General features: G+C 57.3%; 9 protein-coding genes across 9 annotated transcripts; 1 reads left to right on the top strand and 8 right to left on the bottom strand.

Moving 5' to 3' along the window:
• Window positions 1–446: 446 nt before the first annotated feature.
• M421DRAFT_551 (uncharacterized protein) lies at window positions 447–1,152 on the bottom strand (the record flags this gene model as incomplete). The annotated part of the gene is made up of 3 exons (XM_033595278.1): window positions 447–597; window positions 698–894; window positions 991–1,152. 3 exons carry the CDS (start codon window positions 1,150–1,152, stop codon window positions 447–449), a joined length of 510 nt encoding a protein of 169 aa, XP_033454678.1.
• A 13-nt stretch (window positions 1,153–1,165) lies between these two features.
• Window positions 1,166–2,706, bottom strand: M421DRAFT_415459 (mitochondrial metallochaperone Sco1). Its single transcript, XM_033590710.1, has 2 exons — window positions 1,608–2,706; window positions 1,166–1,541 (listed from the first exon to the last, which is right to left on the bottom strand). Exons 1-2 carry the CDS (start codon window positions 2,440–2,442, stop codon window positions 1,417–1,419), a joined length of 960 nt encoding a protein of 319 aa, XP_033454677.1. The 5' UTR covers window positions 2,443–2,706; the 3' UTR covers window positions 1,166–1,416.
• A 162-nt stretch (window positions 2,707–2,868) lies between these two features.
• M421DRAFT_97333 (putative MFS multidrug transporter) lies at window positions 2,869–4,755 on the bottom strand (the record flags this gene model as incomplete). Its single annotated transcript, XM_033598492.1, has 4 exons — window positions 2,869–3,861; window positions 3,917–4,315; window positions 4,366–4,536; window positions 4,618–4,755. 4 exons carry the CDS (start codon window positions 4,753–4,755, stop codon window positions 2,869–2,871), a joined length of 1,701 nt encoding a protein of 566 aa, XP_033454676.1.
• Window positions 4,756–5,774: 1,019 nt separating this feature from the next.
• Window positions 5,775–7,256, bottom strand: M421DRAFT_50497 (uncharacterized protein; the record flags this gene model as incomplete). Its single annotated transcript, XM_033594835.1, has 1 exon — window positions 5,775–7,256. The coding sequence occupies one exon, from the start codon at window positions 7,254–7,256 to the stop codon at window positions 5,775–5,777; it is 1,482 nt and encodes a 493-aa protein (XP_033454675.1).
• Window positions 7,257–7,510: 254 nt separating this feature from the next.
• On the top strand, window positions 7,511–8,963 carry M421DRAFT_120793 (uncharacterized protein). The gene is made up of 2 exons (XM_033587294.1): window positions 7,511–8,755; window positions 8,832–8,963. The coding sequence occupies exon 1, from the start codon at window positions 7,765–7,767 to the stop codon at window positions 8,689–8,691; it is 927 nt and encodes a 308-aa protein (XP_033454674.1). The 5' UTR covers window positions 7,511–7,764; the 3' UTR covers window positions 8,692–8,755; window positions 8,832–8,963.
• On the bottom strand, window positions 8,753–9,097 carry M421DRAFT_120973 (uncharacterized protein). The gene has a single exon (XM_033587296.1). It carries the CDS (start codon window positions 9,003–9,005, stop codon window positions 8,814–8,816), a length of 192 nt encoding a protein of 63 aa, XP_033454673.1. The 5' UTR covers window positions 9,006–9,097; the 3' UTR covers window positions 8,753–8,813.
• Window positions 9,071–11,635, bottom strand: M421DRAFT_415457 (uncharacterized protein). Its single transcript, XM_033590709.1, has 3 exons — window positions 11,245–11,635; window positions 10,634–11,198; window positions 9,071–10,584 (listed from the first exon to the last, which is right to left on the bottom strand). The coding sequence occupies exons 1-3, from the start codon at window positions 11,256–11,258 to the stop codon at window positions 9,160–9,162; spliced, it is 2,004 nt and encodes a 667-aa protein (XP_033454672.1). The 5' UTR covers window positions 11,259–11,635; the 3' UTR covers window positions 9,071–9,159.
• Window positions 11,636–13,361: 1,726 nt separating this feature from the next.
• On the bottom strand, window positions 13,362–15,434 carry M421DRAFT_415456 (general substrate transporter). The gene is made up of 2 exons (XM_033590708.1): window positions 14,917–15,434; window positions 13,362–14,870 (listed from the first exon to the last, which is right to left on the bottom strand). Exons 1-2 carry the CDS (start codon window positions 15,115–15,117, stop codon window positions 13,467–13,469), a joined length of 1,605 nt encoding a protein of 534 aa, XP_033454671.1. The 5' UTR covers window positions 15,118–15,434; the 3' UTR covers window positions 13,362–13,466.
• A 4,885-nt stretch (window positions 15,435–20,319) lies between these two features.
• Window positions 20,320–22,358, bottom strand: M421DRAFT_415455 (uncharacterized protein). Its single transcript, XM_033590707.1, has 3 exons — window positions 21,098–22,358; window positions 20,879–21,047; window positions 20,320–20,832 (listed from the first exon to the last, which is right to left on the bottom strand). The coding sequence occupies exons 1-3, from the start codon at window positions 21,951–21,953 to the stop codon at window positions 20,649–20,651; spliced, it is 1,209 nt and encodes a 402-aa protein (XP_033454670.1). The 5' UTR covers window positions 21,954–22,358; the 3' UTR covers window positions 20,320–20,648.
• Between the last annotated feature and the right edge of the window lie 1,033 nt (window positions 22,359–23,391).

Genomic DNA, 23,391 nt, shown 5'->3' with positions numbered 1-23,391 from the left:
ACAGGAAGATCAAGACAGGTCGACTTCCAAGTCGAACCCCACTGCATCCAAAATTGTTGCGGTATCAAGGGCAAGTGTAAAACGAGTGTATTCTGTTGTTCTGTGTTGTTCTTGTGCTTGTGTCTGGCCTGTGAAAGGCTGGCTGCGGGGTCTGTTTTGCATGACGTGTTTGTGATGCAGCTGAGGTAAGAGGTGCTCAACAACATGAGGAAGTAGCATCAGACCACCGCCAACAACACGTGATCCGCTTCTCCTCTTGACCGTCACAAAAATTCTTGCTTACGCTCCAGATTACGTGCGCTCTTGCCGGTGCAACTTCCATTGCTTTCAAGTCCGGGCTCAGGACCGACACGAATGGCGTTGGATGCGGCACATCCATCGACTTGTATGTTGACAAGGCGTATATCCCATCTGAAATGAGATGCAGATTGTGCTTCTCGCGGAATTTACAAATCGCTTGCAATGCGCTCTTGGTTAGGGCCGAGTAAGTCGCGGACTCTGCCGTTGGCGATCTTGCCGTCGTAGGCGTTGATCACACCTGCCCATGCTGAGTCGACCGTTTTGATTGTCCAGTCTTCGCCAGGAAGACCGCCGCTGCTGGCAGGCCAATTGGTCTCCAGCCACCCCGTGACTGTCACATTCTTGCAGTCGACTTGCCGAGTGACGACAGTCTTCGTAGCCTTCTGGAAGAGCGTACTGTCGATCAAACTTGGTCACCAGCGCCGCAAGCGCGACAATGTTGAAGTGCTTGCCCGACGTCACGGTGGAGTAGAAGCTGTATGAGTAGGCGTGGTTTCTGTGTAATGTGCTGAGGGAGCTGCCCTGCATGACCTTCCTCCACCAAGCAATGGCAAGGCCCTGGCTGATGAACGTGATGAGGCCCAGGTTCTGAAACTGGTTGGCGATGTGATCAGCACGTTGGGTTGGATGGGGAAACGTGTAGACGGCTAGTCCCTGGCGCGCCCACTATCTCCTAACCCTGCGTCGTACACACTGCACCGTACACATCGGCGTAGCTATCAACCGCTGACTAGGCGATTCAGAAGTGTCGGCGCGCACGCCACGATCCGCAGCTATCCAATGGCGGCAGGCGGCGTTGCGGACTCCAGCTGAAACACCATGACCAGCAAACTTCGAGCTCAGCTCCGGCATTTGTCTGCATGCGGTCGTGTCGTGCTGGGAGCTGAAGGACGCGATGAGGTTAATTTAACGCTGGAGGTGCAGAGCCAAGATGCCGGGTCGGCGCTGCGAAGAGAAGACGTGGATGGAAATGTGCATGCTGTGACAACGTCTGGCGGTCTGAAGCTTGTTTGGCTGCAGCGATTGTCGGTATCTGTTGATTGTACAGGGTGTTCTACATATGCTGAGTACGCGTCTAGAGTAGTGCATACATACTATACAGGGTCATCATCGGGCTCACTCCCAGCGGCTCTCCTTCTTCAGCGGCTTCTCCCAGTCCTTGACATGGTCGGCGATGACCTTGGCAGCCTGGTCGGCGGTGAAGTTGCGGCCGATGGCTTCGACGAAGTCGCCCTCTGGATCTGTGGACGTCAGCTTTGCATTCTAAACGGAATGAGCTTGGTGCTCGGGGCTCCGCGCCGACTCACCCATCAGGTAGAAGTAGATGCTGTGGTCGACCAAGTAGTCCTGCCCCGGCGCAACGTCCTTGGGCGTGCTAAAGTACACGCGATACGCCTTGCACGTGTCCTTTATCTGCTCGTGGTTCCCCGTCAAGCCGATGAAGTGCGGGTGGAACTCAGCGAGGTACTCCTTCAGGACAGCAGGGCTGTCGCGCGCGGGATCGCACGTGATCATCAGCGGCAGCAGGACGTCGCCGCAGCGCTCGCGCACCTTGTCGTACATGAGGGCCATCTTGTCCAGCTCGTCCGGGCAGATGTCCGGGCAGTGCGTGAAGCCAAAGTAGACTAGCGAGTACTTGCCCAGCATGTCGGTGGAGCTGAAGACGTTGCCGTCCTGGTCGACGAGCGCAAAGGGCCCGCCGACCTTGGGCTTGCCGACGCCCTTGGTCTGCTCGGCTATGCGCTTGCGAGCCATGCGCTCCTTCTCGTACGTGAAGTAGGCCCATAGCCCGCCTGCGGTTGCGATGAAGAGGAGCGCGGCGGTGATGTTGAAGGGGCCGCCTTTGTTGCGCGCTTTGATCTGGCCGATGGTCTTGAGCGCCTGGCGGTGGGAAGTGCTGGAGAGCTGGCGGTGAAAAGTGCCGGAGAGCTGGCGGTGGGAGCTGCTGGAGAACTGGCGGCGTGCCTCAGTCGTCTGGGCCTGGCGCTGGCATGTTCGCAATGGGGCGCTGGACGCTCTGGCGACAAGTGTGCGGGCGGCGATGCGCGGCGTCGGGTCTCTGAGCGAGGTCGCGATGCGCCGTGTCGGATTACCTCCGAGAGCGTTCGCAATGCGCGCGGTGCATCTGCTCGGTGCGGCCATTGTGTGTGGGCGGAGACGTGCAGCCGTCGCGGAGTGGCCGTCATGCAACTTTGCGAGAGCCTCATCGACCATCGTGCACGGACATTGCGGGTATCGTCACCGGCTAGCCTCCAACCTTGAGCGGGACTTGGGAACAGAACACAACAGAGCAGAACAATGAGCAGAACGATGAACAGAACAGAACACAACAGAACAATGAACAGAACAGAACAGAACAGAACAGAACGATGAACAGAACAGAACGATGAACAGAACAGAACGACGAACAGAACAGAACGACGAACAGAACAGAACAGAACAGTGAACATGGACTTGTTTATTTGCATTTGTAATCTCGAGAGATTGTGACGGGTTGCAAGTGCTACACAACATGTACATGACAGCAACACATGCAGAGCGCAAAGTTGATCCATAGCCCTCGACGACCTAGCCAGCAGCAAACTGACTCTTCGCCCTCAACCCTTCGCCAAACTTCCACAGCAAAAGAGGCGCTGGAACACCCAGCGCCAGCGCCACAAACGCCAGCAGACTATTCCCCCACCCGTAGTCCAGCGCATTGTACATGGCCGGCGCAAACAGCGGAAACCCAAACCCGGCCAAACTCCTCAGCACCGTCGCGGCCGCAATAGCGCTCGCCGCGTACCGCGAGTAGCTGTCGACGAGATACGTCTGGATGCACTGAAACCCGATGATGACGCCGGCGCAGAACAGCGCGGCGCCGATATTCGGCACGATCCAGTGCACGCCCGCCTGCGCGCTCCAGCCGTACAGGAACAGGCCCGCGGGCACAAGCAGGCTCGCGGGCACCATGATGGGGACCCTGAACTCGGGCTTGCCAACGCCGGCGTTGCGCGCCTTGAGCCGGCGGTACAGCATGTCGTTTAGCGGCGCCGTGATCTGCGTCCCCAGGAAGAAGCCGACGCCCATGGAGATGAAGTTCAGCGACGCCGTGCCCGTGCTCATGCGGTACGCGCCGGTCCACAGCCGCGGGAACGTGGACAGCATGAGGTACATCAGGCCGTAGAGGTAGGCCATGTAGCACGCCAGGACCTGCAGGATGGGCTGGGTGCCGAGCAGGATGAAGGGGCGCTGCATTGCGGTCTTGAGCGTCGTCGCTAGCGTGCGGTCCGGGCTGTCGAATTCCGTGTGCAGGTCCTTGTTTCCCGTCTCTTTGATGAGCTTGTCGCGCTTCCACGCCAGCAGCTTGGGCGCAAAGGTTTCCTGCAGGAAGAAGAAGCCGAAGCACTGCACGACGGCGGTGAAGATTGTGGTCGCGTAGAAACACCAGCGCCAGGTCGTGTTTTGCGCGATGAAGCCGCCGGCAATGGGCCCGACGGCTGGACCCAGAAGCGGAGCGAGCGAGTAGATGGAGATGGCCTTGCCGCGCTGCTCGGCGTGGAAACAGTCGCTGAGGACGCCCTGGCGGATGTTAGTAATCGTAATCATCACGCGACTTGAATACCGCGTCACTCACACCACCAATAGCCAGCGGCGCAGACCCACCCAACCCGCTCAGAAACCGAAAAGCCATCAACTGCGCCGACGTCTGGGCGAACCCGCATCCCAGATTCCAAGCCAGGTAGAAGAGATTCGACAGCTGCAACACAATAACGCGGCCGTAGATCTCCGACAGCGGGCCGAGGAACAGCGGGCCGATGGCGTAGGCGAGGACGAAGATGCTGAGCGTGAGCTGCGCCTCGACTTGGTTCGTGATGCGGAAGTCTTCGCTGATCGATGCCAGCGCGGGCGAGATCATGGACGAGGAGATGGGCGAGACGAGGGTGAAGCAGGACACGATGAGGGTGGCGGCCCACTTGCGCTTCATGGACCAGTTCTTGGGATTCGCAGGGTCGTCGGCCGCGTCCCAGGTCACCTACAGACGTCAGTGGTTTGCGATGCGGGAATTGCGTGAGGGTGCCTTGCGAGATTCGGATCCTTGATGCTGCGACTGCTCTTCTTCTTCTCCAGCTCCGACGCCCCGGCTTCGACGTCGTGCTCGTACGGTATGCCGCCCCTAATCTCTGCGTACGTCGTCTCGTCTCTGTTCGTCTCGTCTCTGTTTGTCTCGTCTCTGTTCGTCTCTGTCGTGCTGCTCTCGTCACTAGACGACTTGTCCGCATCCCTGCGCTGCGTTTCAGTCTTGTGAAGCGACGCCGCATCATCTCTGACAAGCACCCCCTCGCCATCTTCGTGGTGGTACACCGACTGGTCATCCGGGTGGTGGCTCGAAAGCAACCGATGCAGCGGCGGGCTGTTCGGCCTCGATCTCGCTCTCGACGAGCGCCGAGATGTTGTGCGTCGCACATTCTCCATGATCGACTCGCGAGCAGTCACAGTTTGAGACGGGTTCAAGACGAGTTCAAGACGAGGTCAAGACGAGTTCAAGACGAGCTCAAGACGAACTCAAGACGAACTCAAGACGAGTTCAAGACGAGGTCAAGACGAGTTCAAGCCGAGTTCGAGACGAGTTCAAGACGCGTTCAGGACGAGTTCAAGACGCGTTGGCTGGGGAATTGCGAGGTGACGATTGCCAGACCGCACGAGCTACGTCAGTATATGTACATGTCCCAAACACCGAGGCGAGTACGCAGCCCTCCACCAGCCTGAGGCGATCTCGCCATTGGGAATACCGGTCGGGAATAGCATTCCCGCAGGACGAAAACTCCGCGCACGCGTCTTTGCACTGGTAGTGGAAGAATTTGGGCACTGGTAGTAGAAAAATTTGGGCACTGGTAGTGGAAAAATTTGGGCACTGGTAGTGGAACTTTGAACACTGGTAGTGGAACTTCGAGCACTGGTAGTGGGAACTCGAGCACTGGTGGCGGGACGTCGGTCGCTCGGGGGGAGACCAAGTTCCGGCGCCGCGGGGTTTCGAGGCCTGTGATTTGTCAAGCGGTGTGGCGTGTGGACGTGATCGTCGTGCGGGAAAAAGTCGGTTCGCGCCGTGGCGTCGAGATGAGTGACGTCATGTTGCATCTCGGCCCTAGTGCGGCGGTTTCACACTTTGGCGGTAGGCGCGCACGTGACTGAGCTGCGACTGAGCAGCGACTGAGCTACGACTGAGCGGCACCGGTGAGCGATTTGGGCATCTAGGTACGCTTCAGGAGCAAGGTTAATTGCACATGCCAATGCGAAGTTGATTTACAAGAATCCACAGACAGACGGTCAAGGCGTGAGAAGACACTCCAAAGGCCGTTTCTGCGCGCTCGGGATGTCGAAGAAGACTGAGATTCCACACTCAAGAAGCGGTTACAGCTTCGCCTTGCCCTGCGTGCTCTCTACGCCATCCCCCAGCCTCTCTTTCTTCGTCTCTCTCCCTGCAACACCGCTCTTCACTTGCAGGCCTGCGTCCCTCTCCCCCTCCCCCCCCCCCCCCCCCCCCCCCCCCCCCCCCCCCCCCCCCCCCCCCTGCCTCCGCCATCGACAAACGGCACGCCGTCGCCAATCTCAAGATCAATCATCTGCGCCTTCCCCTTGACCAGCTGCGTAAGCAGATAGTTCAAACTGCACCGGATCCCCAGCTCCTCCCCCCTGCGCACGACCCAGCCGTTGAGAAAGTCCATCTCCGTCTGCCTGCCAGCGCGAGAATCAGCCAACATGCTACTGACGTTGGCAGCAGTCTTCTGCGCGACGCTGACAACCAGCGTCTCGAGACGTCCCGGGTCGAAGCGCGCGGCGACGTTGGGAATGTACTGCAGCTCGGGCAGGCTGCGCACGACGAGGCTGATCTCGGCGAGCAGCAGCCGCATGGTGCGGGTGAGCGCGTAGTTGTACAGCAGGGCGCCGTTGCGCGCGTCCAGCAGCGCCGTCAGCGGGTTGATGACGCAGTTCACCGCGAGCTTCTCGAGCTGCATCTGCAGCAGGTCCGGCGGGCTGAATGCGGTCGCGGCGAGCGCGGGCGTGCGCAGCAGCGTGCGCAGCAGGTAGCGCTCGTTCGGGGTCCAGGGGACCGAGGCCGACGTCGGGAGCGCGACGTCGTCGTCCTGCGTGCCGCGAGGGCTGGGCGAGTGCTGCGCTGCCTGGCGCTGCGCTGCCTGGCGGTGGGGGCGGATCTTGGAGCGCGGGGCGTACGGAGAGCTGGGGTCGCGGTCGCGCTCGTGGGGGAGGATGCCGAGGGCCATGGTGCCGAAGCCCGCGTGGACGGTGGTGAAGGGGGCGTCGGGCGCCGCGTGCATGCCGTGGCTGTTGATGCCGACCATGTAGTGCGGGCGCGTCTCGGGGTCGGGGAACAGGTCGCGCGAGACCTGGTCGACGACGCCCATGCCGTTTTGCAGGAACAGCACGACCGAGTCCCGGCTCAGGCGGTGCTTGACGGCCGACAGCGCCTGCAGCACCACGGGGGCCTTGGAGCACACGACCAGCGAGCTGATGGGCGCGGCCGACTCGCCCTCGAGCATGGCGCCGTCGGCGTCAGCGGGACGCGTCAGGCCGACCTCCTTGCCGTGGTAGCGGATGCGCGGAATGGCCAGCTCGGCGTCGTAGCCGGACCGCAGCTCCGTGTCGCCGTCGGTCACGAGCGCCAGTCGCTGCTCCGAGTCGCGCCAGGCGTTGAGGCGGTCCCAGCTCGGGAACAGCAGCGTGACGGGCGGCGGGTTGGGGATGCCGCGGATCGCATGCGCGACGAAGCTGCCGACGTTGCCGACGCCGATCATGTGCACGCGGCGGTCGAGCACAGGCTGGGCGCGATAAAAGTCGGCGGCGCGGGCCAGCGCGGGCGGCGCTGCCGTCGCCGTCGCCGTCGACGAGGCCTGCTGTCGGGTCGCGGCCGCCTCGTCCCGCTTCGTGCAGCTCGCGCCAAACGCCCGCCGCTGCATCGTCGCCGCGCGGCTGGGGCCGTGGCTATCGGGTCTGCATCGGGGGCGCGTGTGCGGCAGGCGGGGCGGCCGTCGAGGCCGCAGCCTGGGTATGAAGAGGGCGACGGAGAAAGACAGCTTGGCGTTTACAGCAACATGGACCTGCTGGGATGCGGCCGGCAGTCGAGTGTCGAGTTGGAGGCAGTCCAGTCAAATGTCAAATGGAGGGCAGTCAAATGTCGAAATGGAGGACAGTCGAGTATCGAAATGGAGAGGCAGTCGAGAATCACGGTGGAGTGGCACTCGAGCGATGCGCTCATCGCCGCCGAGGTGAAGCCAAGTTGGCCGGCTGAACCGCGGCCCTTGACTTTTTGTCGCGGCAAAGACTCTCGCCCTTGACACTGCATCACTGTATCACTGTATCACTGCACGAGTGCACCACTTCATCACTGCACCACTGCACTACTTCCCCACTGCACGACTGCACTACTTCCCCGCTGCACCACTCCCCCACAGCAGTCGCGCAAAAATGGACCCGCAAATCGACCTCCCCGACCTAGTCGAAGACCTGCAAGTCAACATTGACGAGCTGCGCAGCACCCTATCGCCACTTCTCCCCCCACACACACTCGCCAAAACCAGCGGCTCCCTGCCCGTGCTAGAGAAAGCAAAGCTATACGTCCTCTTCGCGTACGCGATCGAGTCGCTCCTCTTCAGCACCCTGCAGGCCTCCGGGATCGACGCAAAAGCACACGCGATATTCCCCGAGCTCGCGCGACTCAAGACGTACTTTGGCAAGATCAAGGCCGCGGAGGATTTCCTCGCGGACCGCGCCCAGAAAGATGCACGGGCGCGTCTGGACGTCGGCGCTGCGCAGCGCTTTATACGACACGGACTGGGCGGGAATGAGCGGTACGACGAGATGCGGCGCGCGCGGATGGCGGGGGAGAAGGAGCGCGCGCTGCTAAAGGCGAGGGAGCTGGTGAATAGGACGTTTAGCGATGGCGAGGGGGATGCGACGAAGAAGCGCGGTGTGGAGGGGGGGGAGGGGGACAGGACGAACAGCAAGAAGCTCAAGGGCGAGACTGCAGGGGGTGAGGTTGCAGTGGGTGAGGTTGCAGTGGGCGAGACTGCAGAGGGCGAGACTGCAGAGGATGAGACTGCAGAGGGCGAGGCCGAGCGGGAAGAGCGCGACGACGACGACGACGAGGCCGACGCCGACACACCGCCCCCGGCGCCGAAGCGCGGGAGGAAGGGCGGGAAACCCGCAGTCGACCTCCCGACCTCCGACGCCGCAGCCACCAAGAAGAAGCGCGGCCGGCCGTCCAAGAGCGCAAAACCCGCCGCCGACACAGCCAGCCCCACCGCCCCGCCCCAGCAAGACACACCGGCGCGCGCGACGCGCTCCTCGGCGACGCGGGCGAAAGCGCCAGCCAAAGGAAGGGGGAAGAAGTGAAGCACGCATCAACACCGCTCGCACACATCGACACTGCTCGCACGCATCAACACTGCTCGCACGCATCAACACTGCTCGCACACATCAACACTGCTCGCACACATCAACACCGCTCGCACGCATCAACACTGCTCGCACACATCAACACCGCTCGCACGCATCAACACTGCTCGCACGCGGATGAAGACGATGACGAAAAAGGATAGCCATACTTTGTAGATAGCTCTAAATGATACCCAACCCAGTGTGCCATGTGCGAAAGGCAATGGTGCAACAGCGACGCCAAACACCCATGGTATTCCCAGTAGTCCCATTGCGATGCACACCAACCAAGCAAAACAACACAAACAAGGAAAAAAGAAAAAAAGAAAAAAAAAACAAAAAAAAAAAAAGACAAAAAGACGGCGTTTCGTTTCGCGCGCCCGTAGAAATGCTAGACAACAAATGCGTCAAAACAGCATGGACAAATCACTCAAACCCCCCGGGGATCTTCAGACTCAGGCGCTCTTCCTTCTTGCGCGGCGGCGTGGCCGGCGGGTTCGAATGCGACTGCGACCGCTGCAGTGTAACCTTGCCCGTCGCGGGCGTGGTTTCGAGCGATCTGCGCGCCTCGGCCTGCAGCTGTGTCTGCACCATGAGCTCCATGTGCATCTCCTCGTCTTCGGTGAGCATCTCCTGCATCTCCGGCGAGAGGACCGTGTTGCCAATCGACACGCGCTTCTGCCTGTCGCCGCCCGCGGCCTGGAACGGGTCGTCTTCGCTCCGCGGCCCGTCCGCGGCCATCTCCAGCGACTGCGTCGACTCCTCGCTGCGCCGCGCCTTGTCGCTGCTGGCAAATGTCGCACTGCGTGGGCTGTCGCGCATCGGGACAAACGCCGGCACCACGCCACCGCCGATGCGGTTCCAGAACATGCGCTCGCGCAGCCGCACGCTTTCCTCCCACGCATTCTTCTTCTCCGCGTCCGTCTCCGCCCGCCAGTGCCCTGCCGCAATCATCCGCAGGAACCCAATAAAGTCGCACGTTGCGCGCACCCGTCCGAGGCACCAGTCGCACAGAGGGTATCTCTGCGAGTCTTCGTTGTCTGCCGTCTTGAACCGGTACTTCCTGGCGTATTTCTCGTCCGTGCGCGTCTCCCCACACAGCGAGCAGGGCAGCACCGGCGCGCGAAACCTCGAGTTGGTCGCTGGGTTCGGCTCCACTACGAGTGAGCCCGCTGTAATGCTGCTGACCACTGTGCGGCGCGCCATCCACGAAAGACCTGGCGCCATGTCCAGTCGCAGTGTAGGCTCAATGTCCTCGGCCAGCGCGCGCTTGTAGAACTTCTCGTCCTTTAGGTTCGTCAAGGTTTGGCCGGCTACCGCATCTCGGGGCGAGTTGTTGCCGTGCATGGGAGGTTTGATCGAGGACGGTAGCGACGTTGTCGAGCTGTTTGTCAGTGAACCCAGGCCCAGCACATTCAGACTGCTGTAGTTGCCGCTCGACACACGGCTCGACGACGCAGAGCGAGGGACCGTCCGGAGCATGGCTTGGAACTCGTCAAAAGCCGTCAAGTCAGACCGCAGGACGGGGTGGATGAGGTGTGAAAAGTGCAGCGGGTGATCAGGGGTAAACTCCTCAGAGCCTGGCGTGTTAGGCGTCAGGTTGGTGGCTTCAAGCAGCTTCGTCATCTTGTCGGCAGGAGTGATGCCAGGCGTCGAAGGTGCCGTTGTAGTCCCGAGGATGTTGCTTTCGTCGTCGCCGCTGTGTGAGCTCATCTTCTCCATGACGCCCTTCAGGTCGTGCAGTTGCTCCTGCAGTGAGTGCTGCAGCACTTCGGCGTCGCTGAGCTGCTGCTTCAGCTGCTCGCCGCGCTTGTCAGAAGCTTCAGTCTCCTTGCGAGCTGCCGCGACCATCTACTCGGGATTAGCATGTCTCTTGTACGTCGAATACTGCTGGACCCACCACATTGGCTTCCTCGAACAGCGCTGCTGTCAGCTGCTCCACCTCGCTGTCTGTGTTGCGCTTCAGCCTCTCGGCCTCTGCGCGGCGCTTGCGTTCTTCCTGCAGCTCTGTCGACATCTGGCGCTCCATCTTCTCGTAGACGACCTTTTCGACCAGCAGCCCTTTTGCGACTTTCTGCTCGTGGTTCCTCACCTGCACCTCCAGCTGCTCGAGGCGCTTCTTCGCCGCTTCCAGCTCATGGCGCGTCTGCTGCAGCGAGTCGTCGAGCATCGTCGAGTGGTTGATCGCGTTGATGAGCTTGGTGCTGAGCGTCGAGACTTCCTGGCTGAGGTCTGGGTGCGAGTCCGTCGAGTTGTGGCGCGAGACTGGGGGTTGCGGCGTGGGGGTGCGAGGGTCGGGGATCGTGTTCATGCCGTCGCTCTCACTGGCGGCTTTGGCGAGATGTGGCGTCGAGATGGACCTGGTGACCTCCTTTTTCGCGGGCATGGGGCTCAGCGACCGCAGGCGCGAGGGTGTCATGCTGCCGGAGCCGTGCTGGACCCATGGCGCACCCGTGTGTACGAATCTGCTGTACATCAGTAAGCGTCTGGACGCGGACGAGGCCCACATACGCGTACTCGGCCATTGTGTCGTTATTAATGTCGTCTAGTCAGAAGGCATTCCAGTGCGCCCTGCTGTTTCGACCTTCGAGTTTCGGGGGCGGTTGGCGACGCCGCGAAGCTGTTCGTTGTTGGGCGGCAAGCGGCAAGCGGCCAGGGACAAAGGAGTGACGACAGTGGGAGACCAGGAGACGGGATGATCGTTCACGGCGAACACATTGGAGCCACCACACCGTTCAAGTGCAACACCGGCAGTCAATTCGCCGTCTGATCAGCGGCCGGACTGAAGAAAGCAAGAAGGTGGCAGGGCAAGTAGTGAGTATTGGATCTCGCAAGCCGGGCCATACGTCGGTGGAAGGAACCGGATCCATGGTTGGCGGGTGCTGAGGTCACTGGGTGCCCGAGGCGCCGAAGCTAGCAGCGACTGCGCCCTTGCACATGACGCCGCATCTGGACCACGAACCTGTACACCTTCGAAAAACGAGGCTAGAGTCCGCCAGCTGCTTGCGGTCCAGCCGGCGAGGAGAGCTGAGTTGTCAAAAACGTGTGCAGAAGAGCCTCACGGCTTGGCCGGCGCCCCTTGCGTTGCTGTGGAGTGCGCTTGGATTTGCACAGGGACCTCGAACTTGGAAGTTGGAACCACCGGACAGCGACCTCGAACGAACTGCAATAATGATAATTCCCGCAGCCGCTGCAATAAAATTGAATGTCAGCACGTGTAACCCAGCTCTCTCACAACTTGCTATCGTGGTTGACGATACCGGGAACACGTTGAATTGGGCAAGTGCCCCGTTGTTGTTCCTCTTGCGCAAAGCGGAAGGTGCTTCGAACGCCCAGCGGCGCCGAGATATCAAAGACACCAACCGTCAACGACACCATCGCCATTATCGTTGTCGCCCTCCTCGCATATGTGCATTGACAGAGCGACTCTACAGTATCGTAGAATGACTGCGCGAGTTCGGCAGCCTCAGGGACCTGCGCGTGCAAGCTTGGCATGACAATCGGATGGCGAAGCTTGTGAACTAGCTTCATTCGAGGCCAGCTGCCCATCATCCAGAGTCGCGTCGGGGCACTGCAACAGAATCAGAACATTGACATTCGACAGAAGGTCCTGGACTGACTTTCAACTACCAGTCTCCCTGCACAGCAGTCAGAAATCATCTCCCGACGATAGGAAGGAACCGGAGATTGGTTCTTGGATGCCGCTGAAGTGAAGACATGGCTCGGAGAATCGGGAAGATATCTTCACTGCACAGGTTTACCTGGCGCCGGCAAAACCACGATTGCGGCCATTGTCGTTGATTAGTCACAAGTATACGAGCGACATTCGGCCGGTGGTACGAAGACTTCGCTAAGACAAGTTGCGAACACTCTTCGAGACATTCTGGCCGCTTCGACGACCTCGTACATTATTGTCGACGCATCGGATGAATGTGCCAAGGACGACCGAGGGGGGGCTCATGACTGACTTGCGATTCATGACCGACTTGCAATCACTGCAATCATCAACGGCTGATCTACGTTTGTTGACCACTCCCAGGCCTATACTGAATAACGAGGGCGATCATGCCCGGCATTGTCGGGGAACGCTAATAGCGCGCCCGTCTGTCCTCCAGCTTTCCTTCCCGCGGACTCGGCGGTCGTAGCCAGAGAGATTCGTCATAGCTCTTGCTGCCGCATCCCTTGAAGTCATTTTCTCCTTCTGACTCTACAGGCTTCCAGCATTGAATAGTGTCCGCATCTCCAGCTCATCCCCAGCAATATTGGTCTCCTTTTTTGCCATAAGCTCGTCCATATTCCTTGAGCTCCATATATCGTCCAGCCAGCCACTGTCTCCACTCAGCAGCACTGAAGTCGGTTTTAGAGGTCGGGCAGCGCTGATGTATACGGACTGTAGGGAGAAGTCGCCTCTCGGGCAGCAGAAACAGTCAGCAGAAATAACCTGGAACCGTCGCAACCTGCTGGGGCCTCACGCGCTGTGAGACAATTATTGAAGATCATTGATTGCCTCCGAGACCTCCGACGCATAGGCTGCAGCCCACGTGTCCCACCGTCCGAAGGCTGCACACGGGTCAAAGAGTGAGTTATACGAAGATAAGTCAAAGTTGGATTCTAGGACGAAAGTGTTTCAGCAAGTTGTTCATTCGTAAGACTGATGCTATATGCTCGAAGCCGTGATACTGGCGGATAAAGCGGGAAATTTCCCAAGACCTTTGCCTCTAGCACGACGAAGCTTACTCGTTCTCGTCGACAGAAATGATAGTCGACTTGAACTTCCGGGCAGGAACCTTGCGCTTGAAGAGAATATCGAGCTCGCGGTAAGAGCGGCCCTTCATCTCAGGAAGACCGAAGTACGCGGACACCAGGCAGACAAAAGCAGTACCTCCCCACACGTATCCGCACTTTCCCGCCATGTTCCACCCGGTGGGGTTCAGCATCTGCGAAGCGAGGTAGATCATGGGGATCTCGGCGACGTAGTAAGCAGCACGACCGACGCCGGTGGAGAGGGGCCGCAGGCGGATGGAGGATGTCTCGGCAATGATGGAGTACGAGATGGGTCCCAGGGAGCCAGCGAAGACGAAGGAGATGATCACGCCAAGGCAGGCCTGCGCGTAGTTGGTCGAGACACTCTGCGTGATAGTAGCGCAGATACCGAGGATGATGAGGAGAATCATGTTGACGAGAGCACCTCCGAGGAAGATTGTTCGTCGGCCGAACCAAGCGCTGAGAGGCCACGATAGAGCGTTGGCAACCAGCTGAAGGCATGAGTTAATGAGGTTTAGTTTGAAAGAGAAATCGGTTGACATGCCAGCCTGCTCGAAGAAGAAGGTGGCTTGGTTGGCAATCAGATTACCAGCGAAGTTCTGGGACGCGTAGATCAGACAGGTGATGAGGGTTCGCCTAAGGTCGACGCCCTTGATGAGGTCGAGGAGCGAGGGGTCTCCGCCGAGATGGGCTTCGATCTCAACCGTGCGCTCAATCATGGCAAGTGTCTCATCGGCGGATGCTTGGGTGCCGTTCCTGCTACCGAGACGCTTGATCGACCTCAGAGCCTGCTCCTTCTTGCCGTTTCGAACGAGCCACCAAGGCGACTCGGGGGCAAAGAAGATGAGAACCAGCAGGGGGAGAGGGAAGATCCATTGCAACGCAAGCGGTCCGCGCCACGCCCACTCATCCATGCGGCCATTGAATCCCAAACACGCGGCAGCAACAATGATACTTCCGATGGACCACGACATCTGGAGGGTCGCGGTACAAACACCACGAAGCGCAACAGGTACGACCTCGGAAGCGTAGGCCGGAGAGTTCGCGATGAACATGCCCCAGGGTACACCCTCGAAAGCCTGACCAATGACCAGCACTTCAAGTGAGTTGGCGAAGAAAGAGATGAAGATGGTCAAGATCATGATGACCAAAGCAAGGAGTGTGCAGTTTTTGTACCCGACGCGGTTGGTGATGGGGCCAGCGAGGAAGACACCAACGAAAGCGCCGCATTGACCGGCCTGGAAGAGAGAGCTCTGCCACTTGGTCGAGATGGCTCTGGTTGTTCCGTCGGCAAGCAGAGATCCGTATCTCTGCTTGAAAGCGGTCAGGGCGACGAAGTTACCGTTGAGGAACATATCGAAAGACTCCATGACCTGGTTCTGTCAGCGGCGGTTCTGTTCAGAAGACGGCCAGACTCACAATGGTAAAGCAGAAGACGAATGCCCAGAAGCAAGCCATAGGATGGTCCTTCACAGCCTCCCAGACGCCCATCTCATTCTCGCGAGTCTCGGCCTCGTAGGACGCTTGCAGAAGTTCTTTGTCGCTGAGAGTCTCATGATGGGCGACGCCCTGCGCATTGAGCTCAGGATCGAACTTTTTCTCGTTGATGCTGGCCGACATCTTTGCTGGATCTTTGATGCTGATGAGAACAGAAGCCGAGCTGGCGACACCAACAGTTAAATACACATACACTTGATCCCCGTACCAAGTCCACTTTTCATGAGCGCTACGAGAGTATCCACATTAGAACATCGGGGTGATAGCGAATTGCCCGCACGGGGTATCCCCACCTACCCCCGTGGGTAACGCATGCGCTGAGTACCATCGCGAAAAAATGCCGAGGTTTCGTGCAAGAGGGTCCGAGTCCTAACTACCGGCCTTTCCGGTGGGCAGATTGCTGACAAGCGATGCTCTACCAGAAAAAACATGTAAGAACGAGGTAGTGATGGTCGATACACACGGCTCGGGACCGGGAACAAAATGGAGTTGATCCTGTTTCGCCCATGGGGCTCCGCAGTAAGCTTTGTGGCGACCGAGCTTAGTGGTGCCACAATTCTTAGCTCCTCGCTTTCATTAGTGGAATTACTCACGTGGAGTTCATTATGACGAAAGTTACGAATCTTAGGCCAGAATTAGCTAAGTGAGAGCCTCACCTTCAGCCGCATCGCAACAGTTGAATTTGCTGAGCCGCACTCCGTGTGCGGAAGCTCCTCCTATTAAGTACTAGTGGCAGGCAACGACAAGCGGCTAGGACAACAATGCGACAGTTGCTGGTGTCAACCGATACGGAGGAAGAGACGGACGCAGAAGGCATTTCCGGTGTCAGTGATAGAGGGCCTCGTGCTTGGAAGAGGCTGTAAAGAGAAGAATCTCGATGCTTCTCGAACAATTAACCACATCATGCGGCCCTCCAAGCATGACAGTGATATGTATTCTACAGTGGGATTGCAAGACAAGCGTAAGCCGTGGAGGCACGGATTTTATTGCACGTAGCAATTCGTCCGCCGAGTCAATGTTCCAGATCTAGTCGGCTAGTACTTTGGCCAAACACATACCTCCGTGGCGCCAACGCTCTATCCCGACTAGATACCTCTTGGTTGAACTATCAGCCCATGCTCTGCAGAGAAATACTGCTGAAGTATTTACCATGAATCGCTCCTGGCTACAGGACCTCTTTATGCACTCCTGTGGAGGCGTACACAACCTTGGGGGTCTTCGCAGAGCCGTCACGACGGGCGCGGATAGATTCGGATCGTTGGCACTACCCGAAGTACAGTGTATAGTGACCGCCCAGCTGAAAGAGGTAGACCTGCCGCTCCTTCACAATCCCCGGTAAGTAACATCTACGGTACCTCCAAAGTTGGTGGATGCCGATACCGAGAACCCTCCGCCGTTACTCTGCTGCTTGAAACGGATACCTTAATTACCGGTACCCTTGCGATCTGCAAGGTGCCCCCGACGTCGCTTTTCGAGATTAGTGCTCACCCTACTCGCATTTTTCACCGACTGTTGTGGGTCTCGGTCGATGAAGGGTCAGAATGCTAATCTCATCTCTACTACGCAAGGGCACGTATTATTTTTCGCTCGTTGCGCGAACGCAGATCGCTCTTCACACGCATTCATCGCAAGCCAACACAAGTAGGCAACTAAGTAGGTAAGTGACATTTTATCGTAGTGAACCAACCTCATATAAGCAGCCTAATTTGGGATGCAGCTATGGTCTATACTTTGCCGCTTCTTACCTGTAACACATTTGCTACGGGATCCAAGGCCGCGGATCAATGCAGGTATGTCGGTATGACATGTCTTGAAATTTCACTCTCGCACCACCCTCTTCTTTTCTTCCTAATTTTCGAAATGAACCCTTCCTCTTCGCCACGGCCGTTACCCTTTGCATTTCCCGATGCAATTGCCTCAGAACACTACCTGAACGCGTTCTATGTGTCGGGATGCTCACGCATAGCTTTCGGACTGCAGAGCTCGAATTCGACCCCGAACCACACACTCACCTACACATCAATTTCGTCACTGGAAATCACTCAAACCAAAACACTATGCTCATAGCAAGTTGCCACGACACTTCTTTCAACCTCACGCCTTCAAGTCAGCCGCAACGCTCGCAGTACGCCGCATCGACGGTTTCTGTGATGGTCATCGAACACAGCCAGACATGTCGAAAGACACCAACCCTGCGACTATACCTCCCATGCATTGAGTCACACAAGTCTCGCAGCTAGGCGTTGAGCGCGGCAATTGGCACAAGGATACCATGGCATGTCCTATCGGACCGCAGAAAATGCTGACACACGGACATGGTTGATCATCTGTTCGGCTGCGCGTTGGAGCAACCCTTAGTGGTCTTGCTGCCTTTTGATCTGAACGATGAAGCGATCGCTGATTCCTCCAAGCCTAGGGCATCCCACTCCCTTGAGCTACAGCTCGGCGGCAGGGGCCTCATGCAGTCAACGCCCATCGAAGAAACGGAAAGCACCACATGCGCTTGACATCTCCCTAGCAAACATTTGGTGCATGTCCTTCATTCATCATTTTCTCGTGAGTGGGTGCTGCTGGCCTTGGAATGCATACAACTTGCGCAGGTCTTTGGGCCCAATACTCGAACCAGCACCAGCCGTGCGAGTTCCATCTTCAGCCTTATTCGACATTCTTCTTCCACAGAACACATGACCGTCAACGTGTTCCAGTACGCTGCGTGCCTCTGATGAGGAGGCAGGTCAGCCAACAACAGGAGCCAACTAGCTCGCAGACGCAGTCTAGTCGGAGTTCCCGGTCTTGCACAGCTCCTCCCCGCTCTTGACATTGATCTCGCAATTGAGGGCAGAGGTCCGCCAATAAGTCCACTTCTCTGGGTCCACCCATGTTTCGCCCGTGTCATCCACGGCTGACTCGAGTGTGAAGAACCTGAGAAGATACCAGACATGACCAACAGCTCAGCTTCGACCAGATCTTGTGCTGGGCACACTCGCTTCCCTCGGCCAAATATGTGATGCTCTTTCAACCGCGAGTGCTCGGTCAGATGAGCTCTGAAGTTCCAGCTTACCTCAAGTCACCAGTCCAGATTTTACACTTCTGGGTCGACGTAGCGCTGGGATCTTGGAACAGAGCGACGTCCGGGGCATGAACCACAGCACACTTTGGGAAGTGGTAGCCATCGAACTTTGTAGTATCCTGCTACAAATGAGGTGCACCTGCAGTTCTAGTGAAAAGGCTGCACGATGTTGCAATGCGGTGCGATTGACTTACCACGCGGCACTGTGGACTTCCACCTCACGCGCACTTTGATCGCGGCGCGAAGCATGGGTAGCTGCGAGCTATGCTTCAGCTCCACTATCTCGTCGTCGACGACCTCATCAATCTGTGCGCGAACTCTGATCTGCTATTCAGAATGTAGAATCATCGCCATGAGATATAGCGCCGCAGGCCCGGCAATGGTAAACACAGCTATGGTGCAGAGCATACCCACCGCACATTTGGCATCCTCCTCATGCTCAAACAATTGACCCTTGTTCTTGCCACTTGCTTTGGCCTCCAGGCTGGCACCGACGTAGGTCCTTGCACACACCTCTTGAGCATCCTGTCCCTTGTTTCTATCAAATGATTTGGTCCACAGCTCTGCTTCTGGCTCCTGGCGAGTCCTCACTCCCTTGGTTCCTGGCACGAGTCACTCAGGTGCGCGTGCGACAAATGGCGCCGAATTGGGAGCCGGACGAGAAGGTCCAATTTGATGGATGAAATTCCCAGCATGTCTTACATGTGTTCGCGCACTGTCTAGAAATCCGTACCCCAGTCCTGAGCTTATGCGTGCGCAGTAAATATGAACGCCATCCACCGATGTTCGGGTTTGTCGGCCAGCTTGCGCATGAGACGCCTCGTTTCTTCGTCAATGTATCCGTTTTAGTTATTAGCGACGTTGCGCGTCATCATACTATACGCAAATCTCTTCTAGCGATGGAACACCTCCGTGTAGCCAAGCATAGGTAGGTACTTATAGCCTTGTGCGAGATCAGGATTTGCTCCCGGATCTGCTCTGGTGGATGAAATCGCAGCGATTCTCAATTAGTAGGTCCTGGGCGACGCCTTCTCTTCCAATCCATGTGTGAGTCTCACCACCAAGAGTCAAGGCGAAGAGGCTGCCATATTGGTCACTGAACCTCCTCATCGCAATCCATGCTCGCATGCGATCGGTATCGTGGACACGTCCGGGGTACGGCAGTGTTGAGGTTGGTCTGGGGAGGCGCTTCAAATCGGATCGCATTGGTGGCAAGCCAGATGTAAGATATCGAAAGTATCGGTATGCAAGATGAATGATGAAGAGGGCGCAGTCGACGGAGCGAGCGGTGAAGTGCGGCAAGAAGTTGGCGTCCAGTAGTGTACCTGCGGAGGTGGAATCCAAGCTTTCGTGCCTGGTCGGCGCCTGCACGGGTAGGGCCGTGCCGTTTAAGATCCTTGTTGTGCGGGCCGTCTGATAGGTAGGATCGTTGTGGGCAGCATCGGGATGCAACGTCCTGCTTGGCCGTGACAGCCAGGGAAGCTACAAGTATAAGTGGGGGCAATCACGAACACGCTCAAGACGAAGCAGCCACAACCCGACAGCTGGGGAAGTAGAAGCACTCAAAACGTAGGGCAATAAGATCGGCTCAAGTGCTCTCAAGTAGGCAGTCGTCGGTTTGCAGTACAGTAGCTGCGCACGTCGTCGGACACGGCGAAACATAATTTAACCTGTGGGCGGTTCCAACACTTTGCGATGTAACACCGATGCAATTGCGTCCCTTGTACATCCAGACTCTTTAGACTCACCGGTATAGTGATATCAGCGATTTGGTCAGCACAACCATTTGCCTGGGACTGATTCTTGTGGCGTTCTCGTTAGATGCAAGGCTACCCGCTGACTCCTGGCTGACAAGAGTGCTGCGCGGAAGCGAACGACCTACACCCCCCAATCGGGCTCGTAGAAGGCTATCATCACCAGATTCGCCCCTAGGATGTGGTAAATTTATGCTTTGTTCGGGTTCGAACGAACTCATACACGTGCATCCTGCCTTTGATGATGGGGCTCCAGCTGCGCGTCGGCCGCACGCCAGCCAGTTCAGATTTTAAATATGACCTCCGCGGCTGGATAGAGGGCTGCTGTATCCTGTCTCGCTGACCAGCATTAGGTACATACGCAGAGTGCTCGAGCGCTCAGTAAAGCAGCCACTGCTGTGATAACTAAAGCACGAGTGCAGTGCTTGGCGTTCACTGCTCCCAGGCGTAGTGGCCTTGTTCCTCCGTTTGTGACACTATATGTCGAGGGCCCTGGAGGCTGGAATCGACCTTATGTCATGAAGGCCCTCTCTGCAGAATACACAGCCAGCGACTCCAGTAGAAGACGAAGTTGGAGGTCAGAGGTAATGCCTTTCTATGGCCGTAGCCCAGTCAGCAAGTGCTGCGTCGCTGTCAGTATCGGTCTATAATAACGCTGCAGATCACTGCCATAGGGATGACCGAAAGTCAGGGCTATTTGGAGGAGGCGTCAGCGCTAGCCTGGGAGAAGTAAGTCAACAGCATCACGTGTCAAATGCATTGTAGTCGTGATATAGTCGTCCAGATGTCCACATTGAACATTTCTCGTTGATTCACTCTGTCGAAGTCTCTTACTGGGTCTTCGCCCACACCAATCCACCAGCGTGGGCACCGGTACCTGGCTCGACATACTTGCAGCTCGTGAAGCTCTGCCACAGATCACCGAAGAAGTTCGACTTCTGCTGAATGTAGCGTTCACCAAGCAGAGGGGCAATCGCCCAGGTAGCCTCCTCAGCGTGATAGAAGGGGATACGCCTGTTCAAAATTAGCTTCGCTTCCTCGACATTGGAACGGGACTTACGGGAACATGTGGTGAACGACGTGGTACTCAATGATGCCATGGAAGATGTGGCGGCCAATGAAGCCGAACTCGCGATCGACAGTGGAAGCAGCGCCCTTGATAAAAGTCCAATCCTCGGCTTCATAGTGCGGGGCCTCTGGGTGGGTGTGATGGAGGTAGGTAATAGCAACTGCAATCAATTAGTTTTGACGTTGTGTAATTAGGGGGTTAATATCTTACCAATCCAGTGGTTCATCCACAGGTAGGGCAATCCATATGCCAGCAGAACGGTAGAGAGTCCTACGCTCTTTGAAGCCATGTACAGCGCGCCCGTGGTGAGAAGGAGACCAACATTGCTCAGCGCAACGAAAGGCGCCTCAGATGGGGTGAAGACGTGAGCAGTGGGGTCCAGGTGGCTCTGCTTGTAAGCAGACGAGGTGGCTCGGTCGCTCTTAGTCAGACTCTTCGGACCCGCGCCGGCGTTCATCAGAATGTATGCTGGCCAACCAAGCACCTGGTGGAAGATGAGGGCAGCAACGGTGACGATTGGAGTGTCGGCAGCTGTGTGATCCACGATTTTCTGCAGAATCGTGGGGTTGGTCTTTGCCTCGGACTGGCGGTGCGGTACAAAGACGGTATCCTTCTCCATGTGATTGTGGTAGCGGTGGTGACGTGCGTGACTGAATTTCCAGCTGAAGAACGGAACCATCAGAATGCTGTGCAGGAACCAGCCGGTTACAGCGTTGACGGTAAGATTAGCCGAAAAGGAGTCGTGGCCACAGTCGTGGGCGAGGATCCAAAGACCGGTGAAAAAGCAGCCTTGCACGAAACTGTAGAGAGCCCATAACGGCACGGTGACGTACAGCGGGGCGTCGAGTCGAGAGAGTTGGACAGCAGAGTAAAAGAGCGCGCTCACGATGATGAGATCGCGAACGACGTAGGAGAAAGAGCGGATCATGGACCGCTCGAAGCAGTGTGCGGGAATGGCATCTTTCAGCGTCTTCACATCAGGAACCGGTGTTGGCTTGACCTCGGCCACCGCGGTGAGCCTGGTCTTGACCGAAGGTGCCTGAACCCGGGAAGTTGTTGTGATCATTGTCGGAAAACAAAGGAGTGAAAAGATAACGGGCAAACGTGTTGTTGGGGCGCTCAACCTTTGTACCAAATGGCCCCGGGCAGATGGCGAAAAATTCTGCCCCTTGATACAGCAGAGCCTAAGCTCAAACGACCCGAGAACGTTTTAACACCACAAAGATAACCGTGCGTGGAAGACACCGCCTTTCTTTTGTCGTGTCGATGGCAGAAATTGTGGGCCTCGAACCGAGATTTCGATGTCGGCGCACAGTCCGCCTTGGCTCAGGGTCCAAAGCGTTGCGGTGAGCGAAGGTGCAATACGAGTCAAGATAGCCGGTGAATGTAAACACGCAACTGAGGGCAGGTCACCCGCGTGAGCAAGTCAACCATATCCGTCAGTATCTTTTTTTCATGAATTGCTGCGAACAGCTTATCGTAAAATCTTGTGGTTCCAAGCCATCAGGGTCCAAAAGATGAGCCGCAAGGTAGCCGCATCAGGCTCAGATAACATGAAGCCCCCGTGGCCCGTGGGCCTGGAGATCTATGGGGCTCAGCAGTTCCAACATAGGCCCGGCCATCGGAGATGTGCCCTGACTAGGTCTCCTGCACCGATTGCAAGGCTGGTGCATGGTGTGTTGGTGGACGGGTAAAAGACGCGTCTCACCAAGACTCGAAACGGACGAACTGTATCCCAACGTCGCTAAAGTTGCGAGCGACTATTGCAGAGCACGTAAATGGCGGCATCATTGATTTTGTGCCGAAGTTGGACCGCCCTCCCACGGCCCTCTTGTGCGCTTGAGGTTCGCGTCGTGTAAGGTTCAGGGCGTGGTGTTGCACTTCGCTTAGACCGCCGGGCGGATCAACCCCGACCGACGCACAAAGCGGCAGAATTATGCCAAGCAGCTGCCCGTTTTGCCCCGACACTGCATGCCAGCAACCACAGAAGCAAGGCCGGCCCGTCGAGAAGTATCCCTTGGCAGAGGAACCGTGGTTCTGAGATAAGAAAGCGCCATCTGCAGCTCAACCAGAAATTCGATGCAGGCCTGGCGATACTGTACGGCAGGTGCACATGGGCTATCTCGCCTGACTTGCCTCTGCGTTCTGCCTTGATTGGCTGCAGCGCGCCTCCCTTATTATTGACCCGCAAATGTTGTCCACGCCCGCTCTTCGATAGGAACCGTTGCAAGTTGCGACTTTACGTGGGACTACTCAAGTGCTGCTCGTCATGTTAACCGAGGATCAATCGAGCCAACCTATGAGCGTCCAGTTTTGGAGGCCTTCTGATGACTTATGACCCTGATCGTCTAGACAGTATTCTTGCATACATATTTTGCACGTAGTCAAATGCTTTCTTACACGATACCCTACTCAATCCGTTCTTCTGTCCTTCACGGTGTTGCAAATTCATGACGTCCTTTCACCCGTTCTCTCGCTTGTATGCATGGTCGCAAATCAAACAT

This window comes from Didymella exigua (assembly GCF_010094145.1).
Source record: "Didymella exigua CBS 183.55 unplaced genomic scaffold M421scaffold_1, whole genome shotgun sequence".
NCBI lineage: Eukaryota > Fungi > Ascomycota > Dothideomycetes > Pleosporales > Didymellaceae > Didymella > Didymella exigua.
Note: the sequence above shows the minus strand (reverse complement) of the source record. Positions and strands in the feature narration are given on the sequence as shown.